Source organism: Polypterus senegalus, chromosome 11 (assembly GCF_016835505.1).
Source record: "Polypterus senegalus isolate Bchr_013 chromosome 11, ASM1683550v1, whole genome shotgun sequence".
Taxonomy (NCBI): domain Eukaryota; kingdom Metazoa; phylum Chordata; class Cladistia; order Polypteriformes; family Polypteridae; genus Polypterus; species Polypterus senegalus.
This window is the reverse complement of record NC_053164.1, coordinates 35,477,359-35,499,168: the sequence shown is the minus strand read 5'-3', so window position 1 is coordinate 35,499,168 and position 21,810 is coordinate 35,477,359. Positions and strand designations below refer to the sequence as shown.

The following is a 21,810-nucleotide window of genomic DNA, read 5'->3' as shown; positions in this document are numbered from 1 at the left end:
TATGTGATTATCTGATTTTGTGTCTTAGTTATCAATCCATTCAATAAATCTTCTTTTTTAATTACAGGGTTATACAGAGAGGTCATTTTAAGAGCAGGGTAGGAACTAAACTGAAATTCCAAAACTCTTTGGGTCAGTTACCTCAAACAGTTTACTGGAAACTGCAACTTAGCTTTGTGCTTATGTATGTGTGTACATATAAGTGGATTCTGTGATTGGTGCCCCACATATGGCTGGTTGCTGACTTGCACCCTTAAATGTTGGGTACAGTGCAACTCTGACCTAAGTTAAGCTACTATAAGAATGTAAATGACTATTGCATCCCTGCTTTGATTCGGTATACTGTGGTCATTCAGTATTTGATTTCACCAACCCAGGCGGCTCCAGTTTAAAGCATCTTAATGGAAGTTTTGGACACTAGATCTAAAAATAAACTAAACGCAATCGGGTTGGAAAAACTTGGAAAAAGTATCAGGAATGTAATATGACTGAAGAATTGGTGCAAGAGTGAATCATTAGTCAATTTAGCAATGTTGTATGTTTCAGGAAGCTGGGCAGTTAAAAAGGTGCATGAAAGGAAATTGGAAGCTTCAGAAATAAAGATGTTGAGATGGATGTTTGGAGTAACAAAGCCTTGCATGATCAGGAATGAGAGAATGAGAGAATGAGAGAATGGCCAATGTTAAGAGTGGTGTTCCACAGGGTCAGTGCTAGGGCCGCTGCTATTTTTAATATATATAAATGATTTAGAGGGGAATATAAGGAACAAGCTGGTTAAGTTTGCAGATGATACCAAGATAGGTGGATTAGTATATAATTTGGAATCTGTTATATCATTACAGAAGGACTTGGATAGCATACAGGCTTGGGCAGATTGGTGGCAGATGAAATTTAATGTCAGTAAATGTAAAATATTACATGCAGGAAGTAAAAATGTTAGGCTTGAATACACAATGGGCAGTCAGAAGAGAGAATGATTTAGGAGTCATAGTGGACCGACTTCATGACAGCGTTCTGAAGCCATTAAGGGCAAACAGAATGTCAGGGTATATAAAACAGTTTGTGGAATACAAATCCAAGGAGGTTATGCTCAACCTTTATAATGCACTAGTGAGGCCTCATCTAAATGACTAAGTGTGCCACTTCTCCTAGACGGACATTCATTTCAGGGATGAAATTTGTAACAAATCGACTTAGAAAAGCTATGATAGCTGCACTTCACCACTTGTAAGGGAAGTGGATGATGTTCCAAAGATATACTAGCATTAAAATATTCAGTACTAGATCACACTTCCACCTTCCTGCTCCCGCCAATAATGGTTAGTGAAATTGATAAAATCTGAAAATGTGTTGTGATCAAGAATGCAGTATTTACACATCATATTAAAAGGTGACAGGGATCCCATTTCCTCGGACAACCTCCCTCTCCACCAAACACCTTATCCCCAATGCGATATACAAACACCAAGAGACACAAGTATTCAAAATAGTACAAAAAAGAAGGGGAATGATTAAATACAGTTAGGATGAAATGACGATGAGTATCCTCTCTTAAAGTTCCTTGCTAAATAATGTAAGAAAATAGTCATCAGATGGATATGGCTGATTTCAAGCTATCCCAAGGAATAGAGAGCGAGTCTGACTCACCAACAGGATTAACCAGCGAACCATTGGGCCATACACCAAATTCACATCTTCTCATGTATCACTTTGCCATTCCTTTCTGCTGGGTGGCCACCCAACATATAGTGTACGTACCCAGGTGAAGTTTGCCTCCGTCGTTTTCCTTGGCTTCCTTCCTTCCAAAGCCATTTTCTTTGCTGCTTCTTTCACTCAACTCACGACCCCCACCCCCCAAGGGGAGGCTTGGTTAGAGGTCAATTCTTTAAAAAAAAAAGGTTTCCTACTAAAAGGTCCCATTTTTTGCCCCGGTAGTCATAAAATCTGATGTCTTCCCTAGGTAGCTGGAGATCCTACTAAGCGAGACCTTCCAACTTAGCCTTCAACTTCTAGGCCTGAATGGATGTTCCTTCAGCATTCTCAAGTTCCAGCAACCAGATGGAAAACAACTAGATTTTAATTCTATTTAGTCTTTGCTTTGTGTAGTTGTAAACACTCATAGTACATGTCATGGAGATGTTCAGTAATTTTTCTGTGGCTTTCTCTAAGAAGACACAAAGCAAGCTTTGAAAAACTTGAGCCAGCATCAGTATAATCAGGTTGTTTGGCTGGTCGAACGAAGGGTGAAAAAATATAGTTCCTCTTCAATCACTAAGAGGATGAGTGTTTCACTGAATAGAGGTGGTACAGCAATTTTGATTAATGTTTAGGATGAAATGGATTGAATGTAAAGGAAAATAAAATGAAGTTCATTTTACATGAACACGCATTGCCGGCAAGATTGGTGCCACCATTAAGGTGAATGTGCAGATCATAAGGGAGGGGAAACCCCAGCTGCATTGGTTAGCTACTGAACAGTCAGCTGGCACACTAATAAGCTTGGCCTAGGGTGCAAAATAACCTAGCACTGGAACTGATTGCAAGGCACCCACCTAAGAATTACTGCTGAAAGCCCCCAAACACACTAAAAAGAAAATAGTGGCTTTTAACAAAAGCTGTTTCCTTACCTGTAATCAGGTTATCGACAAGGGTGGTGGGAACACAGAAGATCCCCACCAGCAGGTCACTGATCGCCAGGTTTAAGATAAACAGGTTGGTCACGGTCCTCATGCGCTTATTTTTCAGAACAATGAGACAAACAAGGCCATTGCCAATCATACAGAGAATGAAGATAAACAGGTAGGAAAGAATGTAGCTAGCCGCCACTGCCAGGGAATGCTGATAGTACTGGGAGAAGGTCGCATTCTTGTTCCTGTTCCACTCTGGGAAGTCTGTGAAATTCCACATCTTCTGCTGAGTCACCTATAAAGGAGATACCATATCAGATTATCCTATTAAGTCAGCCATCAATCTTTCCATTTCCTTAACCTGCTTATCCAAGCCAGAGTGGCTCTAGCTTCCCCACAAATCCCAGCAGCACAGGATGTAAGACAGGAATTACATCTGGACAGGGCGCCAGTCCATTGAACGGTGAACACAAAAGGGGCCCCTTTAACATTGCCAATGAATGTGTGGGCCAAAGAGTGACAGGAATGGAAGTAAAGGTGAAGGCAATGTCAGGGAGACCAAAGTGGAGGTGGATGGATAAAGTAAAAAAAAATCTGAAGGATAAAGGGTTTGACTGAGGAGGAGGAGGTGCAGGACCAAGCTGAATGGAGAAGGTCAGTCAAATTCATCGATCCCACGTAGAAGTGGGAATAGGTGAAGAGGAAGAAGAAGAATCCACCTAATCCGCATTGTATATAAACATAAAAGTATTGAGGGGGTCATTCTAAAGACATTGATGCAATTCCTAGCCTGTGTACAGTTTGTATTGTCTCCTTGTATATTGTGATGGATGGCAGGGCTGGGCTGACATTATGGTCAGAAACTGTACCTAACAGGGAGGCCAGTGTAGTGGATGGATGGGGGTGGTGGGGGAGGTGACTGCCTCCCAAGAGTTCATGCTCCCCTAGCATAGTGAGTGGTAGCATTCCTGGGCCAGAATGTGCATTTGCGTGCCTGCAAGGAATACTGGAAGTTTTAGTTCCTTGAGGAAGCTTTGTTTGGCTCTATGGGTGCCAACAGTGGGAGATGATGGGGTGAGCTGTCTCTACTTTAATGGGCTTCCTCCTGGACCACAGAAGTATTCTTGGGTCTAGCATGAAAGGATCTGTCTCCATCTACTCAGTGGTCAGACTCAGAAGAGGAGTTGGTGGGACCTGGCAGGAGTGGAGGGAAACTGACATGTGTTATTATACAGTACTATACATATGGGTAGGACTGAATACACATACCAGTCCATCTCATGTCCAGATCAACTTACAGTACGACCTGTCCATCGGAACTGAACGTGATCATAAGTCGATGACTACCTGTATTTTAATTAATTCAACAGGACTATCAACAATAGGCTGGTTAATATTTACAGACAATAGCAAGATAGGTGGATTGGCAGATAATCTCAGATCTATTGAACCATTACAGAGAGACTTGGACAGCAGACATGCTTGGACAGATGTATATTTACTTACATTAAATTTCATCTGATACAGAGTATTATATGTAGGAAGTAAATTTGTTAGATTTGAGAACACAATAGAAGGTCTAAAGCTTGAAAGGACCTAGACATCATTGTGGACTCACTATCAACTTCCATAGAGACTACAAAAACAATTAAGAAAGCTAACAGAATGTATCACCATGTGTGGAGTACAAATCCAAGGAGATTGTTCTCAGGCTTTATAACACACTGGTGAGGCCTCAACTAGAGTACTGAGTGCAGATTTGATATCCAGGCTACAAAAACCTATGCTCTGTGATCTTTTATATTGTTGGTTATTTTTTTTTGTTTAATTGCTTTGTCGATTATAACCTATGATTGTAAATTATTGGTGGCAATCAACATCTGATACCTGTCCTATTACACTTGCTGAGTAAACAAGTCTTAGCTTAATGTTACTTGATTATGCTTACCTCTCTTGTAAATTGCATTGGATAAAAGCATCTGCTAAGCAAATAGATGTACGTATGCAACTGTAAAAAAAAAACATTGCAGGGCTAGAAAAAGTCCAGAGAAGAGCAACTAGGCTGATTCCAGGACTGCAGGAGATGAATTATGAGGAAAAATTAAAACAGCTGAGCATTTTCAGTTCAAGCTAAATGAGATAATAACAGTATTTATAATTGTGAAAGCATATGTCCAGTAGATCGAGATAGCTACTATAAGAACGAGTTCATCAAGAACAGGAGGACACAGCTGGAAACTTGTTAAGAGTAAATTTCACTCAAATGTTAGGATGTTTTTCTTTACACAGAGAGCCAGAGATACATGGAATAAGTTACAAGGACTTGTAGTGGGCTTCAGACTTCAGTAAGACTTCAGGGACCTTCAAAACTAATTAATTATACTTTTTGTAAAAATTGATTGATTTGTATGGAATAATTGCAATAAAATTAATAATATTTAAAAAAAAAAAAACTTGACTTGATGTCATTTTGGAGGAATTAGGTGAATAGGATTGGCGAGATTGGTTTATCTGAATGCCATGTTCTCTTCGAATTTTTTTCTAATGTATTTGAAAATATCACACGTTTCTTGTCTCACAAAATTAACACATGAAGTCTCCAGTTGTATACTCACAATGTCCTAAACACTCGAATTTTTACTAAAACAGTGTTAAATAAACCACCTCCCGAAAACAAAGAATGGCATTCTTTTCAGCCAAGAAAATGTTATTGCAGTCAGTGCCTCCTTTGAAAGTCCTACAAAAGGCAAACAAAACTGTTGTTTTCTTGATAAGCATTTCTGAATGTGGAATCTGAGAGAAATAGAAACTGATCAGAAAAGTGGGCCAGGAACTAAGTTTGAGAATTTTTTATTTCAACTATATAGCAAACTAGCTGAAATACCCAGCATTGCCTGGGAGGAAAATAAAGTGTTTTTGTTTTTTTTAATTGTTTGAGAAAAATATAATTAAAAATAAAACACAACTTTAAAAATTAAAATAAATTAACAAACAATGAAGACTCACTAATGTGCTTGTCTTGCAGTCTTGTATGTACAGGGTGGTCCAGATCTAATTATGCAGATCCAGGTAGTCTGGATGACTTTGATTTATGCGGGGACGATTCCAGTTCGGCACAAAGATGATTCTTCATGTCGTCAGTTCGCACACTTCTCGATGGTCCAGGATTTTTCCGGTGATTTTCTATGTAATAAACTTAATAAGTTATAGCATAATGAAAATTGCATAATTAGATCTGGACCACCCTATATGTTATCATCCAGTTGACGTTCAGAACCAGCCGACTCTATTTAATTTCAAAAGCAACAGGGGTGCGGTGGTGCTCAGACATAAAGAATACTGGCAGTCACCTCCAGTTCGCCCTCTGGTGGTTGTTCTGAGTGTCAACTGGATGATAACATGCATACAAGACCACAAGATCACCCCTACCCTACCCAGAAGGGGGTGGGTTAGGGTTGATTTGACCCTACAGTACTTATAGTCGACCAATGAGAAACACGTGTACCAAGTTTCATGAAAATCGCTCCAGCCGTTTGGAAGTGATGCTGGAACATACATACATTGACTTTATATATATATATATATATATATATAGATTCCTTGGTAACTCTTTTGTTAGCTACTACACAAATGCATCCATTACCCCTATACTTTTATGTAACAAGACCTTAATAAAGGCTTCTTTTGGTTTTAATCACACTTACAAAGCATTAGTAAAGTGGCTATTCATCTCTGTGGAGTGAGAAATAGTAGCCTGTGATATGTTCGTAAAATTTTTTGTGAATATGAAAGATGCACGGGTTTGATTCTCAAGTATGCAATGTCAAGAGAAATATGTCTCACTTAAGCCACCTAAGACAATAGCAAAATGAAATGATTTTATTAAATTATACTGCAAAGATGAAGACTTACATTAGATAGATTTATAGAGTATTCTCCCACGTGGACGTTTTCATATTTTACTGCTATTCAACTTTTTTTTATTTTATTTTATTAATTGTATTGTAATCATTCCATACAAATAGATCAATTTTTACAAAAAAAAAAATAGGATGTCAACAAATTAACCCCCACCCCTAAGAAAGAGAGTATGACCAATGGAGTAAACCTTAAAGCTTGTAAACATACCTAAATTGATTAGTTTAAAAGAGCAATAGAGATGAATAGAGAAGGAAAAGAAATGCGGAAAAAATTGCTACCTTGGTGCTTTAAGAGCTTATTCTAAAATATTATTGATTAGATCCCGCTAGATATTGAAAAAATTCTGTACCGATCCTCTAACTGAGAATTAGATTTTTTTCCAATTTCAAATAGTATAAAACATCAGTTTCCCACTGACTTAAAAGAGGAGAGTTAGGATTCTTCCAGTTTAGCAAAATAAGTCTGTGTGCCAATAGTGTAGTGAATGCAATCACAGTTTGTTTGTCCTTCTCCACTTTAAGCCCATCTGGAAGAACCCCAAACACCTGTTAAAGGGTTAGGAGGGATTGTGTGTCTGAAAGACACTTAAAAAGTTTGGTCCAAAATGATGTTAATTTGGTGCAGGCCCAAAACATGTGACCCAGTGAAGCTGGGACTTGATTGCAGCGTTTGCAGGTTGGATCTTGCCCTGGAAACATTTTGGACAGTTTTAAGCAAGAAAGATGTGCTTGATATATAATTTTGAGTTGAATAATTGTATGCTTTGTGCATATGGAGCTCGAGTGAATTCTCTGCATTGCTACCTTCCACTCCTTTTCTGATATATTGATCAAAAGATCTTTTTCCCATTGTCCTCTTGGATCTTTGAAAGGGAGGGACTGTAAAATAATTTTATATATTGCATAGATGGTGTCTAAGTCCTCGAAACTGAGCAATATTTTTTCCAGCATGGAGGAGGGTGCAAGATGAGGAAAATTGGGCAGGTTCTGTTTAACAAAGTTCCTAATTTGAAGATAGTGAAAGAAATGTGTAGCTGGAAAGTTAAATTTGGAATGTAATTGTTCATAGGATGCAAAGATGTTGTCTATATAAAGATCTCTAAGCAAGTTAATCAAAAATCTTTTCCAGATATTAAAAACTGCATATGTTTGTGAGGGTTGAAAGAGGTGGTTCTCTTGCAGAGGTGCCACAGATAAAAGATTCTCCATCTTAAAATGCTTTCTACATTGATTACATATTCTGAGTGAGTAAAGCACAATTGGGTTTTTAGTATATTGGCATTAACTTACATTTGTTGGGACACAAAGCAGGGAATATAAAGAAATACTGCACAATTTTACTTCTAGCCTGTGTATTTTCATCTATTTGTGTCCAGGTTTTTATAGCTTGTATGTTTGCTGCCCAGTAATAAAACTGAAAGTTAGGTAGAGCCATGCCACCTTCTGCCTTATGTCTTTGTAGTGTCGCTCTTTGGATACATGGATGTTTTGAGTCCCAAAAAAATGAGGTTATTGTTGAATCTAATTGCTTAAAAAATGATTTATTAATGTATATTGGAATGTTTTGAAATACAAAAAGAAGCTTATGAAGAATATTCATCTTAACAACGTTAATTCTTCCAGCTAGAGTGAGATGAAGGGTTGACCATCTATGTAAATCTTGTTTAATTTTTTCTATACAGAAATTTTGTTGATAAAGAGCTTTGTGTTTACTTGTGATGTTAACCCTAGGTATTTAAACTCTGCAATGATAAAAGGTAGGGTGTCTAATCTAATATTATATGCTTGAGAATTCACTGGAAAGAGTACACTTTTATTCAAATTAATTCTGAGACCAGAGATCTTTTGAAATTCTGTGAGTGCTGTTAAGACTGCAGGCACAGAATTTTGTGGGTCTGATATATACAGTACCATATCATCTGCATATAGAGAAATTTTCTGTTCCAGTCCCTCTCTAATAATCCCCTTTATCTGATAAGCATTTGGACAGTGAACTGCCAGTGGTTCAATGGCGATTGCAAATAGCAGTGGTGACAAGGGGCATCCTTGTCTGGTACCACATTCTAGTTTAAAGTAGTCTGAACAAATGTTGTTGATACAAACTGAAGCTTCTGGATTGGTATACAGTAGTTTGATCCATGCACAAATGTTCGGGCCAAACCCAAATTTCTCTAATGTAGTGAAAAGGTATTTCCATTCAATCATGTCAAATGCTTTTTCTGCATCCAATGATAATAATATTTCTGGGGTGTTTGACTTTACTGGTGAGTATATTACATTAAACAGGCGTCGAAGATTTGAAGATAAGTGTCGACCCTTGATAAATCCAGTTTGATCTTGTGATATTATCGAAGGCAGCACTTTCTCCATCCTTCTAGCTATGATTTTTGAGAGTATTTTAACATCATTATTCAAAAGTGAAATTGGTCTGTATAATGCACATTGTAATAAGTCCTTATTTTGTTTAGGAAAGACAGTGATTAATGCTTGGCGAAAAGTTTGAGGTAGAATTTGATTGTCTCTAGCTTCTGTAAATGTTGCTAATAAGAGGGGAGCTAGCTGAGTGGAGAATTTCTTATAAAATTCTACAGGGTAGCCATCAGGGCCTGCTGCTTTCCCACCTTGAAGTGACTTTATAGCATCTAGTAATTCTGATAGAGCCAAAGGTTTATCCAGTTCCTCCGCACTAAAAGTATCTATTTGTGGTATCTGTAATGTATCCAGAAATGCATTAGATTGTGTGTTGTCTTCTTTAAACTCAGTAGAATATAAGGATTTATAGTAGTCTCTAAATGTGTACATTATATTTTTATGGTCAATGATTTCATCTCCGTTCATGTTGGTGATTACTGGGATTGCATTGCGAACTTCTTGCTTGTGGATTTGTTGAGCTAAAAGCTTATTAGCTTTCTCTCCGTGTTCATAGTAATGATGTCTTGATTTATAAATTAGTTGTTCAGTTTCTTTAGTTGTCAGGAGGTTGAGTTCTGAATGCAGAGCCTGCCTTTTCCTATGTAGAGCCTCGCTTGGAAGCCTGGCATGTTCTTCATCTATTCTAGTAATTTGCTTTTAGCTCTGATACTTTCTTGGTTTCTAATTTATTCCTGTGGGAAAGATATGAAATAATCTGTCCTCTTAAGAAGGCCTTAAGAGTTTCCCAGAGTATTCCTGCAGACACCTCTGAGGATGTATTTGTCTCTAGGAAGAAACTGATTTGTTTGGATATAAATTCTGTACAGTTCTCATCTGCTAATAGAAGCGGGTTAAGACGCCATCTGCGAGATGAGTGTGGGGGGCCTAATGATTTTAGTTCCAAGTTTAGAGGGGCATGGTCGGAAATAACAACAGCCTTGTACATGCAAGATTTAATCGTAGGCAAGAAATTATTATCTATAAATAAATAATCTATTCTTGAGTATCAATGATGTACTGGTGAGTAGAACGAATATGTTCTTGAGTTTGGGTTTAGAAACCTCCAGGGGTCTGATAAGTTGTGGTCAGTTACAAACTGTGTAATTGTCTTTGCAGTGTTAGATGTCATCCCCCTGTGACAGGAGTCCTATCTAAGAGTGGATTTAAAACACAATTAAAGTCCCCAGTCATTATAATTTTATGAGTGTTCGCATTAGGAATGGATGCAAATAAATTTTGCATGAATTCCTTATCATCGACATTAGGTGCATAAACATTTATCAAAATCACTTTACAATTAAATAAGTTGCCCATGACAATCACATATCTCCCTTCAGGAGACTGTTCTATGTATGAAAATTCCCACTTCTCTAGTTTTCTTTGTAAAGCTAGAATGGAACATTTGGCCAGTCCAGTCTTTTTGCAGCCGGCACTGATCCTTGCTTAGTAAGTGGGTCTCCTGTAAAAATACTATTTTAGCGTTTAAACTTGTTAGGTGAGAGAATACTTTCTTTCTCTTTAATTCGTGATTCAGGCCTTTAACATTCCAGCTCACAAAGTTAACTGTCCCATCATGGAGACATTGATTTGGAATTTTTAATGTCATTTTATAGTCTTAACTGGAAGTGAGACAGCTTTAACCTTAATTTCCAATTTCCCCACGAGCTATTGCCATGCAGCCTATTGTTACATTGATAGTTGTAATTATAAGGGTTAAAAGGATAGATTAGATATAACCTGCTCTCTTTCTCTCCCCACCCACCCCCCATTTTGCCTCCCCAAGTGAGGCAGGACCCCACTTCACAGAGTCCTGGTCCTCTGACATACATAGAGAAAGAGCATGTCCAAAACAAAACAAGCCCCCCAGCAGCGGCGTTTGAGGATTAAAAGTAGAGATATCTATTTCCATTACAGTCTAAATACTACAGTATATGCCTAAATATAATCATTAACAAACTATAAGCATAAAATATAATCTTCAGCAATCTTAAAGGATTAAGATAATAAAACCCAGGGAATGGTGTTAAAACGTGGTCCAGGATTAGCATAGTAAATCCAAATGCAATAATAACAGTAACAATAAACCAAGGGTATGATGTTAAACAGTCTCCTTTAGGGCAGTAAAACAAAATTATTAATTTCTTCCACACACATGTCTATAACTGTAAGTAAAACAGAAACAGAAAGCGTCTGAGTAATGAAAAGGATGTATAATTATGATACCTGTATCATTACAAGTGGATCAGACAGCAGGTTATATATCCTTGCCATGCCATAACAGGATGTGCCATAACAGGATGTGACTCACTATTGTGTTTCAGAATAGTGTCGGGATCAGCTTCCTTAATTCCTTTTCTGCTTCCTCCTTGCTGGAGAAGATGTGGTATTGGCCTTGAACATCCACTTTCAGTTTGGCAGGATACAAGAGGCTGTATTTGATATCGGTTTGCCGTAACCGCTGTTTAATGTTGTAGAAGGCTGCATGTTTAGCAGCTGTTGCAGGAGAGAAATCCGGGATAGTAGGAATATGGTTATTTTCAAATATAACCTCTTACTTGTGTCTGAGAAGTGCCATCACATCTAGCTTACATAGTAATCTCTCGAAGCGGACAATAAAAGACCTAGGTCTAAAGGTATTTGATCCGCTTAAGCGATAAGCTGCTGCTATCTCGGTATCTGATTTAAATTCTTCACCAATTATTTTAGAGAATAGTTCAACTGCGAATTTCACAGGGTTTGGACTTTCACAATTCTCAGGTAGACCTTCATTTCTAATATTATTCCTTCTGTATCCATCTTCCAGAGCTGTAAGTCTGTCTCCGAGTTTCTTGCATTCAGAATTCGCAGCTGTAGCTTTTCCATTGGCGTTAGATGCCAATTGTTCCACTGTTTCAATTTAGGCTGTAAATGTCTGCTTAACGTCATCCAGCTGATTGGCAAGTTTCTTCAGTATAGACATATTTTCTTGGATGTGTTCCTCAATTTTCCGCAGCATACCTTTAAAGGTCGCGTCAAAGCGATTGTATAGACTCATGTCCACGTCTTTATTATCTTTCTTCATATTTTTCTGAATGTCTTTCTTAAGCTCACTTATGGCCTTCAGTTCGGAGAAATCGTTTCAGCTTTCGTGCTCTGCAGGTGCAATGGCAACCCCGGTTACAGCTGATGTTTCGGGCTTGTGAGGAAAGAATGAAACGTTTAATCTCAGTGGATTTAATTTGGCTTTTTTGATACTTATCAACAGAAAAAGACACTTTAGTGTCAAAGTGACAGCAGATCTCTTAAAAGTGGTGTAATTACAAAAATAAAACAGAAAAATGATTGATCATTCTGACCACTAGGGTGTGCCCCTTATCTTCAAACACCTGACACAACTTGGCCAATCACTGATTCGAGGTTAGATAACGAGTTACTTATTTTACAAAATCACCTTCAGATAGTTCAAGTTACCTTATAATATTCAAAGCAGCATCTCCATCTCCTTCTATTCCTCTTCTGTGCGTGTTGTCCACTGCCTCCCAACTCTGACTCTCTGATGCAGAGAAGATGGCCTCTTTTATGACAGGCATGGGAAGCACTTTTGGGACAGACAGAAGCCCCCCAAAGAAGCCATAGTGCCACAGCTCCCCCTGGTGGCATCCAAACAGCCCAACAGAGCTGCCCATCAGGACTACAGCTCCTAATATGCCCTGTGGGTGTACAAATGGGAGCTGCCACCTAATCCCCATGTATAGGGGCAATATATGGCCCCCAGAAGGAGCCTCCCAATATCCTTCCATTATGGCCTCTCAAGCAAGATGCATTTCTATTATGGAATCTCATCCAGGTATGGAATCACCCTTCTTCTCTGTCAGGATACCAGTCCCTCCATTATGGCATTCACATTATTTAAGTATTCACCCACTTTACTAAGACACCCCTAAATCATCACTGGTGCAGCCAATTAGTCACAGAATGTGTTCAATGGAGATCACCTTCCTGTGGTTTTAACTGATTGTAGTCTTAATGCACCTGAATGTGGAACGTCCATGTTGTGGTGAGTCAGTGTGGTGGCCGAACCTACACAATGAAGACAAAAGAACATTCCAAAACATCTCAAGGAAAAGGTAACTAAAAAGCACAAGAAAAATGGTGGCAAGTAAATCTCTAAGTCACTGACTATCCCTTGGAGTCCAGCTAAATCAGCCATCAAGAAATGGAAAGAGTATGGCACAGCTCTAAATATGCTAGAGGAGGCCATCCACAAAAACTGAGTGATCATGCAAAAGATAACTGGTGAGGAAGGCCACCAAGGAACTTATGAGGACTGTGAAGGAGTTACAAGTTACTGTGGCTCTGCAGGTACCAACTGCTGCCCAGGTGCTACACCAGTCGCAGTTTTATGGGGGAGACAAAGAGAAAGTCATGGTTAATAAACACACAACATCTCTTTTTTTCATCAAAAATACACCATTCCTGCGTGAGGTGTGGTGATGGCAGCATCATGCGGTTGGAATGATTCTGTACGCAGGCCCTGGAAGGCCTATTATGGGAGAAGGTAAAATGAAAGCAGCAAAATAAAGGGAACTCCTGAAACAAAACAGTCTGCATGAAACCTGCACCATGGGAGAAGATTTATCTTCCATCAGGATAAGAACCCCAAGCATAAAGCCAAAGCTATGCAGGAATGGCTACAAAACAACAATGACAATGTCCTGATCTCAGTCCAGTTGAGAATATGTGGTTGGACTTGACAAGGGTTGTTCACTCTCAATCTTCATTCTACCTGGCGGAGCTTGAGCACTTTTGGAAAGAAGAATTGACCAGACCAGTCTTGCCCCTCAGCCTTGATTATTTCTCTCCATTTCATGTTTTAAATTCATTTCAGCCTATTAATTTTTGTCGTCTGGCTTTCATGAATTATTTTTTTCTCCCTTTAGGTGATGCCACACAGTTTCATTTGGCTTAATGTCAGTGCCTTGACTATGCCACCTAAAATACATCATTTCAGCTACTACTGCCCTTTTCTCAAAGATCTTTTTTGTGTTGAACATTGTTGTCATACCGCAGGCAGCCTGACATTTTCCTGTAAAATTGCAGGTTTTATTCATAATTCATTCCTCTCATTGCCTGGACATTGCTTGGACCGTGAGCCACCCCAAGTTATATTAGTCAGGGTTGGATTGACATCTTGTGAGTCAGGAGTCTAATGTATTCAAATACTTGAAAGTCAAATTTCTGAAATGTTTTCTGGATCTGGAAAATTATCCCAGCTTGGAAAATTAGCTTGTTGGAAAACAAATATTTACAGCTGTGTTATGGTGGAATTCATTCAATTGGCAGTAATATTTGGTCATCCCATAACACTTATGTTGTGTACCTAATAAAGTTAGTCATTGATTGTCTGTAGTTGTACAACTGTTACAACTGAGGACTTGAGCAGAAGGCAGTTTACTATCTGGTTGGATAACAGTTAATTATAGCATAAGCAGAGAAACATTTTACAACCCCAATTCAGACAAAATTGGTACAGTATGGAAAATGTTAATAAAAACAAGTGATTTGTGATTTCTTCATCCTGTGCACCACTGAAAACAATAAAACAGCATATTATTTAAAATCTACCTTGTGAATTTAATTGTCGTTTTTGAAAATATATGCTCATGTTAAATCTGATGACTGCAACACGCTCCAAAAAACCCTGGGGCATTTATGTGTTTACCACTGTGTAATACTGAAAAAAAAGTGAATTTCCCCTTGGGATTAATAAAGTATCTATCTATCTAATATCACCATTTCTGTTAATAACACTTACTAGGCATTTGGGTACTGAAGACACAAGTTGCTTAAGTTTAGCAAGCAGACATTTCCTCGTTTATCCATTATGCAGGTCTTCAGGTGCACAATTACACAGGGCCTTTGTTGCCATATTTTGAGCTTCATAATGTACCACACCCTCTGTCAGTCAGGGGCAGGTCAGGACTGCAGACACACTTGTCTCACACCCATAATCCTTGGCTACAGAGGCATACACTTGAAATCTGCACAGAATATGGTTTGACATTGTCCTGCTGGAAAATACAGGAATGTCCCTGGAAAAGATGGCAGCATATATTGCTCCAAAATTTGTACATGTTTTTCTGCATTATGGTGCCTTCACAGATGTGCAAGTTACCCATAGCATGAGCAGTGAAGCACCACTATACCATGACAGAAACTGATGCCAGTTACAGTCCCTTTCCACTTTGGGCTAAAGAATATGGTGGCTGCTTTTTTACCAAAAACTATTTGGAATGTTGACTCATCAGAGCCCAAAATACAATCCCAATGTCCAACTTTCTACCTCAGACGAGACGGAGGCCAGACAAGCCAGAGGACCTTCTGGACAGCATTGATATTTTACTTCTGTATTTGTGTAGTAAAGTCTTAACTTGCATCTGTGAATGCAGAGGTCAATGGTGTTGACTGATAAAGGTTTACCAAAGTATTCCAGAGTCACAATATCCATGACAGACACATGACAATTTAAAATAGTGACATGTGAGTGTTCAGACATCGGGAACATTCAAAAATGGTTTTCAACTTTGCCCTTTATGCACCAAGATCTAAATGGACACCTTGAATCTATTGATTATTACACGGTAAAGGATGAAATGCCATAATCCTACCTGATTTGTCTCTGGGGAAGGTTGTTCTCAAAGTGCAGGATTCTTTATGGACACCTCTGCTGGCAAACTGGTGAGCTTCAATCCATCCTTGACCTTGAAGGATTAGGCCTTTTTTGGATGCTCTTTATATACTAGAATATAATTGACCTGTTTCATGTCACCTTGTTATTTCAACTTGTCACATTGTTATTAGTCCTAAACTACCCCGTTCCAACTTTCTTGGAATGTGTTGCAGGCATCAGTTTCAGAATAAATGCAGATCTTCAAAAACAATGTAGTTGATTAGGTAAAATATGAAATATCTTGGGTGAAGATTTGTTTGAATCCAGGCATACTGTACAGCCAAAGCTACACAGAATGGCTTTAAAACAACAAGTTTACTGTTCTGATCTCAGTCCAACTTAGGATATTTACTCACAATCCTCATGTAACTTGACCAGTCTTGAGCAGTTTGAGAAAATGTTAGTGTCCAGATGTGCAATGCTGATTGAGACCTGTGCACAGGCTGTCAATGGCTGCCACAAGTGCATCTACTAAATATGGACTTCAGAGGGTTAATACTTATGCAAACAATTATTTTGTGTTCTAGATCTGTAATTAGTTTACTTCACACTTTGCAGAGATCTGTTTTTTACTTTGTCTATTTTTTTTCTATTGATCAGTTTCAAAAATACCAAAAGAAATCCACTGCGATTCAATTTTGTATAACAGGAAAAATGTGAAAGCTTTCAAGCAGTCTTACCACATGAGGTCACCCACCTGAAGCTAAGCCTGTTTGGGCCTGGCCAGTACTTGGATGGGAGACCATCTAGGAAAAGCTTGGGTTGCTGCTGGAAGAGGAGTTGGTGAGGCCAGCAGGGGGTGCTTACCCTGTGGTCTGAATGTGAATCCTAATGGCCTAGTGCAATGACAGGGACACTGTGCTATAAAAATGGCTTCATTTTTAAAATGACATGTAAACCCAAGTCCTGACTCACGGTGGTCATAAAAGATACCTGGGCATCATTTGAAAACAGCAGGGTGTATCCTGTGTCTCTACTTGCCTGTCTTTCTCACCCCTTCACTACCTAATAGCTAATGTGTGGTGAGCAGACTGGCACACAAATGGCTGCCGTCTCATCATCCAGGTGGATGCTACACATTAGGAGTGGCTGAAGTTGTTTCCCAGTCATTACGAAAAGCACTTTGAGCAGTGAGAAAGTGCAATATAAATGTAAAGAATTACTGTTACCTGTATAATTAATGGGGTGATGACATTTTTCAGAAGACCTGTAAATAGATTTGCCTGGTGCCACCATCTATTATAACTGGTGATCAGCAATTTCCTTTGGCAAATATGACATACCCCAAGACTAAAAGTCATGTGATGTGACATCAGTGTTACAAGTAGTCGGAGCAAGAAGGAAACTGGTGAAGACAGTATTCATGGCTGTCCCAGATGACAAGTAGACAGAAGTGGTATGCTTCAGAAGAATTGCTTGATATTAGTTAATCGTCACTCAAAATTCTTATAGATGTTTCTGTCTGTAAAACAATTTTCTTTCTTATCTTAAGTTACATAGGAGCAGATTTCAATCCCATAATAATAATGAAAATGAACAAAAAAGAAGACACCATTCCCACATCTACTATACCAAAACTCCACAATGCCACCCAACCATATGTCCCCACCCAGTCCAATAAGCACTATGAGCCTGCAGTGACAAAGTCAGATTAGAAAACTGCTGGAATGAGAAAAGTTTCAAAAATCCAGTAATACAAATCTTCATTGGTAGATTGAAAAGGCTTCCATCAGTGAACATCCACCCTACTAAATTGTTCAGCTTCCATCAACACATAATTGAAAACTTGTACATTTAAGTTTTAATTACCCGACGGAAAACTTTGCTTGCCGTATTCCTATGTGCTCCACCCAAAAACATCTTAATTTCCAGCTGGCATTATGTTACATTTAGTTTTTAATGCCCTAGTGCTAATACCGAATTTTTTTAAACCTCAGACCAAATATTATAAGAATACTAATGGTAATATTGGAATGCAGATATATAGTTCAGAAGCATAGCGCTCGATCTGAAATCGGTTTGTAGCTGTGGTCCTCCTTATCTGCTTATCCATGTAACCTGAGTGGCTGTTACTACTTAGAACCGGCCAATGAGTCTCCAGTAGGGGCGGAGTCAAGACCCTTCAATAGGCTCATTCAAGAAACGCAGCACAGAGGCTAAAGAAAACACAGCCATCCTCCGATTGTAGTAACCGCGTTAAAAGAGGCAAGGGGAAGAGCAAAATTATGCTGGTAGAGGAAAAAATGAAGGAAACATTCATGAAAGAAAGATTAATTAAATAATAAATAACAGAATTAATAATTAATGATATGTTAATTAATACATACAAATAATTTATTAATTATGATCAATAATCATTTATTAATTAAAATAAGACATCGTTATCGATATCATAAATTATTATTATTGCAATACACAGCTTTTTGTTTTCCTACAAATATTCTAAAACTCTGCTTTAGTTTTTGGTCTCAGGCTGGGGAGGTTTGAACCGATCCAAGTATCAATGAGCAAAAAACGCAAACTATGGACGTTACAGGGCTGAACCATTACCAACCCCAGGAAACCAATTTAGAATCATCAGTCAACACACCCATTTCTGGAACAAGTGAGTAAAATAACAGTACTCGAAGAAAAGCCCACGCTGACACGGAGGTTATGCATACTCAGCGCAGACAACAGTCCAGCACGGCATTCACACCCAGGACGCTGGAGCCATCAGTCAGCGGCGCAGCATCCCCATGAACCCAAACCCACGCGCAAATACACATATGTGCATAACTGGCCAGAGTTCTATAGTTCATTAATTTCAAATCTTTACGTTTGTCTATAGACATGGGCTTTAATTTTCGAGTATTGTTACATGCTGTATTAAACCTTGTATAAAATAAAGCATCTGTCATCTTGACGGTCAATTGAGGTGTGACGGTTATTTTATTTCACGTTTACGTGGCTACAAATGCAAGAATTCAAAATCCGTCTATCAAATGAAACTTCATGAGCAGTCAATGTGATACGGGACTCTTAAATGTAAAACACTGCAGGGAGCGACTTTGATAATACTTTAACAATAAAACTCGTACTGTCTTCACATTTTATTATTTCAATGGATATTTCCGTATTTTTTTTCTTCCTGACCGAGGATTCCCTTAGATTGAGACTATCAGCCGCTAGGCAAAATACCAGTTTCATTGATCGAGATATATTTAATATATCTTGCTAACTAAATCGATTTCTTTATTATTTCTTCGTTTTTTTAGGAGCTGACAGACAAGTGTACCTCTAAATAAAGTTCCACGTCACAGACATGTTAGCTCTGATATTTCACCTGTTCGGTAAAATATAAAATTCATTGCCATAGGCGAGGAGCTCAGATTTTATCTACTGAGCGCGGTAGCAAGTAATATATTATTCATATTCAAACACAGTGTTCGTCGCATTAACATTAACATATTAAAGCCCTGAGGAAAAAGGGTGAGTAATTGTACCTGACAGTCCAGAAGTGCGGAAAAGCGTTGTGTACTCCTGTTCGTTTCAGACCAGATGTTAAAATAGATTCAGAATAGAAATAAGTCATTTAATGTCTCATCGCAAATCAGTTTTCATCAATGTGCTAATAAGACACTCTTAAGTTTTTTTTCTCGCTGTATTTGAAATCCGTAAATATGAGGCAAAGGTGGCAGGATGATCTCCAAATTCAGGAAAAACAATTCCACACACCAAAGAGACGAGCAAAATAGTAATGCTAACCAAGTAAAAACGAAACCCCGTCTGCTGCAAGGTGTGAAGCTGCTCTCACAAATAGCGACGGACACCGACACGCGGTGCGCTGAGAGGGGCGTGGCCTGCTGCACAGGAGATAAATGCACGTGCGGGAGTGAAAGAAGCGCCAATCGGTGTGAGTGTGTAAGTCGCTGCAACACGCCTATTTGATCAATAATATCGACTCTGCGATATCACTCAGTGTAGCAGCCGTTCGAAATCAGGAGAAAGAAAAAAATAATAAACGGTCACGTTTCCTTTTGTTTCCAGCACCTTTTAACTGTAGGTAGGAAACGCATTGTGTCGGGGTCGAAATTTAAATTTACTAAACTTTGAGTGATGCCTGTCAGTTTGTGTGTGCGTGTGTGTATATCAGTGGACAAAACGAACTGTGCAACCAGAATGAAACTTTGCAGTTTTTAAAACTGTACCATTCAGTATTTTACTGATTTGAGCAAAATCGGTCCAGTAGATTTTTTTTTTTTTTTTGCTGAGACAACTACATCGCGCTCATCATTCTTATAATAAATATGCCAGAGTTGTTCTTTGTTTCACAAGTTAATAACGACAGTAGTCGGGCAATTAGTTCAAAGCTGGTCGTGTTATAAACTGCTGCAACAAATACACCGAAGCAAGCCCGTGCTGACCCAGCCTGAAGACATCATCATTAGCCGCGCCAGCCCGCTAGTTAACATCCCTTAACATCTTTCCCTTCTGAACGAAATTGGCCATCAAGTGTATAACTAGAATTACCATTGATGCCAAGTAAAGCTATTATTATTATTTTTTTTTTTTTTTAAACAATGTAGGCCTAATAGCAACAATAACACACGAGTAGGAACAAAACAAATTACTGAGAAAAAACTTCAAGAACAAGGGTGGGTACATCACAAATTGAGTCTGTTGGGAGGCCTGGACACCCGACCAAAGCGTGAGATGACGGTGGTATGTTGTGCGGGGGTGGCATCACTAACATCACCACAGGAGTCGTGAACAGAGGGTGTTGTTGCTATTGCAGGGGATGACTGCTCCTCCTCCTTGTGTTGCTCTGCCTTGCCATTTCCTTCCGATTGACTGAAAGTTGACAAAGTCCCAGACTTTAAATCTGAATTTTGCATAGAGGACTCTGCAGGCCTCAAGTCCACCCTATTCCGACGATACAGCGAGCCATCTATTCCTACTAAGTAGGATCTCGGGGCTACCTTCTGCACACAGGATCCCAGCTTCCAGATGCCCGTTTGATCACCTGGTGGCGGCTTCATCCGAATTGCTTCCCCCACTGAGAACTCTGGGAGATCTTTTGCACTGCGATCATAAGTAAGCTTTGCTATCTGTTTTCTCTGATGTAGTTTCTCCACAACACCTGTCACAACACTGGGCTCTAACAATGAATTGGTGACTGGAAGGGCAGTCTTCAAGCGCCTGGACATTAGGCACTGTGCTGGGCTACTGTCCATTGTTTCAGTGGGTGTGTTACGCCACTGGAGTATGGCCTTCCAGGCGTCAGTGCCGTCACGCAGTGCTTTTTTGATCAGATTCTTTGCTAGTTTCACGGCAGCTTCAGCCTTGCCATTAGCCTTTGGGTGTCGTGGGGAAGATGTGCAATGTTCAAATTCCCATGCTGCAGCAAAGTGTCTGAATTGAAAACAAGCAAACTGGGGCCCATTATCGGTGATTACTCTATCAGGCTGACCATACCGGGCAAACTGTGCCTTACAACGTTTGATGGTTGTTTCTGCAGCCAAATCAGGTAAGAGGTCTATCTCCCAAAAGTCCGAATAGTGGTCAACCAGCAGCAGAAAATCTTTACCGTTGTGTTGGAAGAGATCGATGCTGATGATTTGCCAGGGTCTGGTAGGAAGTTCATGAGACATCATTGTCTCTTTTTGCTGCTCTATAGCGTATTCATTGCAGACTGTACATTTGCTCACAAAGTCTTTAATCTCACTCTGCATGCTGGGCCAGTATAAGGTGTCACGTGCCTGTCTGTAACAAGCTTCTCCACCAATGTGACTTGCATGTGTCCATCTTAACATTTCTGGGCGCATTGATTTTGGGATAATCACTCTCTGACCTTTATAAAGCACGCCATTTTGCACACTGAGTTCTTCCCTGTATGGCCAGTATTCTCTGACTGTTAAGTTGGTGTCTTCTTTCAGGTTTGGCCATCCTGTTAGAACTGTGGATTTAAGCGCTTGGAGGTTTTCATCTTTTTCTGTGTGCTGCCTTATTTGAGTAAGGCGCTGATCCGTGACATTGAGATAATCGGCCTGAGTCACGTGTTCTAGATCGAACTGCTCCTGCTGTAGCGCACAGACTGAGTGCCATGCTTCACCTGAACCACTGTTCGTGTCCGCTGTAGAGGCTCTGCTGAGGGCGTCAC

At 39.2% G+C, this 21,810-nt stretch overlaps 1 protein-coding gene across 1 annotated transcript in view; it reads right to left on the bottom strand.

The window, feature by feature from the left end:
- Window positions 1-19,414, bottom strand: part of LOC120538539 (neuropeptide FF receptor 2-like) — a 41,213-nt gene extending 21,799 nt beyond the window's left edge. Inside the window, exons 1-2 of the mRNA XM_039767935.1 lie at window positions 19,154-19,414; window positions 2,628-2,922 (exon numbers count right to left, since the gene is read on the bottom strand). Of these exons, the coding sequence (XP_039623869.1) occupies window positions 2,628-2,907 (280 nt within the window). The 5' untranslated portion in view covers window positions 2,908-2,922; window positions 19,154-19,414. The remainder of the gene's footprint in view (window positions 1-2,627; window positions 2,923-19,153) is intronic.
- Between the last annotated feature and the right edge of the window lie 2,396 nt (window positions 19,415-21,810).